Source organism: Myotis davidii, unplaced genomic scaffold (genome assembly GCF_000327345.1).
Source record: "Myotis davidii unplaced genomic scaffold, ASM32734v1 scaffold384, whole genome shotgun sequence".
Taxonomy (NCBI): Eukaryota; Metazoa; Chordata; class Mammalia; order Chiroptera; family Vespertilionidae; genus Myotis; species Myotis davidii.
In genome coordinates, this window is record NW_006295385.1 from 55,866 (window position 1) to 59,545 (window position 3,680).

Consider the following 3,680-nt stretch of genomic DNA (forward strand, 5'->3'; position numbering starts at 1 on the left):
TGGGACTCCCTCCGCATTCAAAAAGACAGCCGCGTCCTCAGGTGCCAGACCCTTTCTGCGTGCGCGAGCCCCCTACCTCTGCGCTTTACTTCTGCAGCTCCTCTGGCTCTCAGTGTGCTTTTCTTTCCTTCTAGTTGTAGAATTTACACTCAGCCCGCCTTCCTGTGGTTCTGGATGATGTCCGTATTGTGTTTTTGAGGTATTATTCAATTGTTGTGAGAGGCAGCAATTTCCCGGTGTTTATCTATGCCGCCATCCTAGTTTCTCCCACAGTTTTTCTTGTATTATTAACTAGAGGCCCGGTGCATGAATTCGTGCACGGGTGGGGACCCTCTGGGCGGCCTGTAGGGATCGGGCCAAAACCTGCAGTCCAATGCTGCCTGCAGCTCTTACCTGCTGCTCCCACTCATCCCAGCCCCACTGTGCCTGCCATGGGCTCACGCCCAATCAGTCCTGATTGGGAGAGGCTCGTGCTGCCACAGCAGCACTCACCAGCCATGAGCCCTGCATCTGGCACCCTCCCCAAGGGGCGTGGCCTGCAGGATCAGGCTGAGACCAGCTTTCCAACATCCCCTGAGGGGTCCCAGATTGCAAGAGGGTGCAAGCCAGGCTGAGGGACCCCACTGGTGCACGATTGGGCCAGGGAGGGACTGCAGGAGGGCTCCAGGGCGTGTCCAGCCCATCTGGCTCAGTCCCAATTGGCTGGACTCCAGTAGCAAGTTAACCTATTAGTCAGAGCATCTGCCTTCTGGTGGTTAGTGCACGTCATAGTGAGCGGTTGAGCAGCCATAGCATATCATTAGCATATTATGCTTTGATTGGTTGTTTGGTTGTTCTGCCATTCAGTCTATTTGCATATTACCCTTTTATTATGTAGGATTTTCCATACAAACAACTCTAAGCCTACTTTTGTCCCACCCTGCATTCACACACACACACGCACACACAGTTAATCAAAAGTAAACAAAATAATGTACTTTTTGGTCATGTACAAAAAAAGGAAATGAAGATCACGAAGTCCCTAGTAAGTAATTATTGCATAATTAAAAGTAATGCAGCACTAACCAAATACCCTCTTTCATGTAGGTCATTTTGGGTGTGTATATCATGGGACTTTGTTGGACAACGATGACAAGAAAATTCATTGTGCTGTGAAATCCTTGAATAGTAAGTCACATTTTATTTATTTTTTATTTCATAGTGGGAGAGAGAGAGAAAAACATCGATGATGAGAGAGAATCATTAATCAGCTGCCTCCTGCACACCCTCTACTGCAACCCAGGCATGTGCCCTCACCAGGAATCAAACTGTGACCTCCTGGTTTATAGTCAGTGCTCAGCCACTGAGCAACATGGGCTGGGCGGTTACTTTTTATTTAACATACACTTTTATGATTTGCAAACTAATAGTTTATAATGAAATGTTGATTTTCACTTTCCCTCGTGGAAAAATCAGGTACTTTTGGAATTATGGATCTATTGCTAAAAATTTGCTCTAAATTCCTATTGAGATATCTCCTCAGAAATTATCTGAGGGCCCTCCTAAGTGAGAGTGCAGGAGAAATGAGTCTGGGATGAGCTGAGTTTCACTTAACTATGTTTGACTTATAATACGTGTTTTGTAAGTGACATTCATGGAAACTATTGGAAGCATGTTGGCACATACAATAATAATGACTCATTTAACCCGGAGGCATTACTATAATTATTTGTTTAACCACAACCTCTACTAAAAAGACTTCTAAAAAAAAATGAAATAAGACAAACAGGCAAAAAATATGTTGGCAGAAAATTGAAAAGTTGTAAATGTGGTACTATCTCACTTATCTGCATTTTTGGGGAATGAGATATCCCACATAAAAAAACTTCCTAAACAAGTGAAACCTACCCTCCTTTTAATGCTAGAATGTTTTTTAGAATGTTAGTAGTTATTGGGAAACTCTTTTTTAAACGGAATGCAGACTCTGTTTGAAAAATAGGCACTGCTTTCAAGCATAAACTAAGACTTTACCGATGACCATAATTATAGCATAAATTACTGTCTTGTACAACCCAGTGTTCTCCTCATACTAGCATTTCCCTGGCTCCACCTTTACAGACAGGTCTCACATGTCAAGTCCATGTGCTTGCCTTTTTTAAATTTCCAAATTTGTGCTTACAATTTGCTGCATCCTGAAAAACGTTAACCAGCTATATCACAAATTTATATTGGAATAATAAGCTTAAATGCCCACATGAAAGGTTTTTCTGCAAGATACATGATTGTCAGAACTATGTCAGCCTTTTTGACATGTAAATCTTCATGCTAAGTAGTGTTCTAGATGGTTGATTTTGTTGAAAGTCTGATCCCAAGGTCATTAAAGGGACAGTTTATATATAAAACCTAACTACACCCTGGATGGATTATGTATGATTTTCAATACATTTGCCTCACAGGAGAACACTACTGCCCATTTACAAAGAACAATCCTATCACCAAGGAATCTTTCTCTGTTCTGGAGTGATCTCTTAGCCTTCCTGGTTCCAGAATGCATTGTGTTTGTAATAAAAAAAAAAATCATCACTGAGACTGATATTAGTCAGATTAGTAAATTAAAGCTTGTTCATTTTCCATTAATGCTGACTTGTGTCAAGCCCTTAGGACCTCTTTCTGGAAATGGTTAGGAACTATTAGAACCAAAAAAAAAAATGTCTGCTTATATATATGACCACCATTGATCTTCAGATCCACCCAGTCCAGGGGTTGGAACACTATGGACAGCCGCCTGTTTTCTGAAATAAAGTTTATTGAGACTTAGACCCTTTTTCCCTGTGGCTGCTTTTGCACTGCGATGGCCAGACCTGAGCGTTTGAAACCGTATGACCCACAGAGCCAAACAAGGTTTACTATCTGGCTCGACAAAAACGTTGCCAACCCCTGCCCTTCACAGTCACTACAGAATGGACTGGCCAACTTTCCTCTCCTTTTCCGTATCAGACAAACTGACTGCTAGCTAGACTCGATCTTACAAACATGTGTAAAGGTGATGACTTGAAAGCACAGTGCGGGGCGACATCACTCACACAGGTGGACTGTGAAAAACGCTCTGAGGATGAGGCAGCGGACAAGATGGAAACCTGTGGTTTTATTTATTTTTATTTATTTATTTTTAATCCTGCGGTTTTAAAGATGCCATTGCTCTCCCTATCTGAGCATGACAAAGTCCTCGTTGTTCTGTAATGAAATCAATGTCTCCACCACTGGATTTCTCAGGAATCACTGACATAGGAGAAGTTTCCCAGTTTCTGACTGAGGGGATCATCATGAAGGATTTTAGTCATCCCAACGTGCTCTCGCTCCTGGGAATCTGCCTTCGAAGTGAGGGGTCTCCCCTGGTGGTCCTGCCGTACATGAAACACGGAGATCTTCGAAACTTCATTAGAAATGAGACTCATGTAAGTATAGTAGCTAGCTCCCTGACCTGTAAACTAGCTGTCGGCCAGCCAGTCTTCCAAAATGTGCCTGTGTTGAACCTTATCAAAAGCGCTTTAGCCAAAGAAGTGCATGTAAAATGTTAACACCATTCAAATGTACGAAAGCTGGTTTAGTTCACTTATACCTGAACATTCTCTATCCTGGTGGGAAGACAGTGATACCTAGAAGGGTTTCCCCAGGGGCAACGAGTCTTAACTTCCCTGCAA

General features: G+C 42.7%; 1 protein-coding gene across 1 annotated transcript in view; it reads left to right on the top strand.

Moving 5' to 3' along the window:
* LOC102753524 (hepatocyte growth factor receptor) overlaps positions 1–3,680 on the top strand; it is a gene marked incomplete at its 5' end in the record, with an annotated part of 70,413 nt that overhangs the window by 49,803 nt on the left and 16,930 nt on the right. Inside the window, 2 exons of the mRNA XM_006770010.2 lie at positions 1,087–1,167; positions 3,253–3,434. Coding sequence (XP_006770073.1) covers positions 1,087–1,167; positions 3,253–3,434 — 263 coding nt within the window. The remainder of the gene's footprint in view (positions 1–1,086; positions 1,168–3,252; positions 3,435–3,680) is intronic.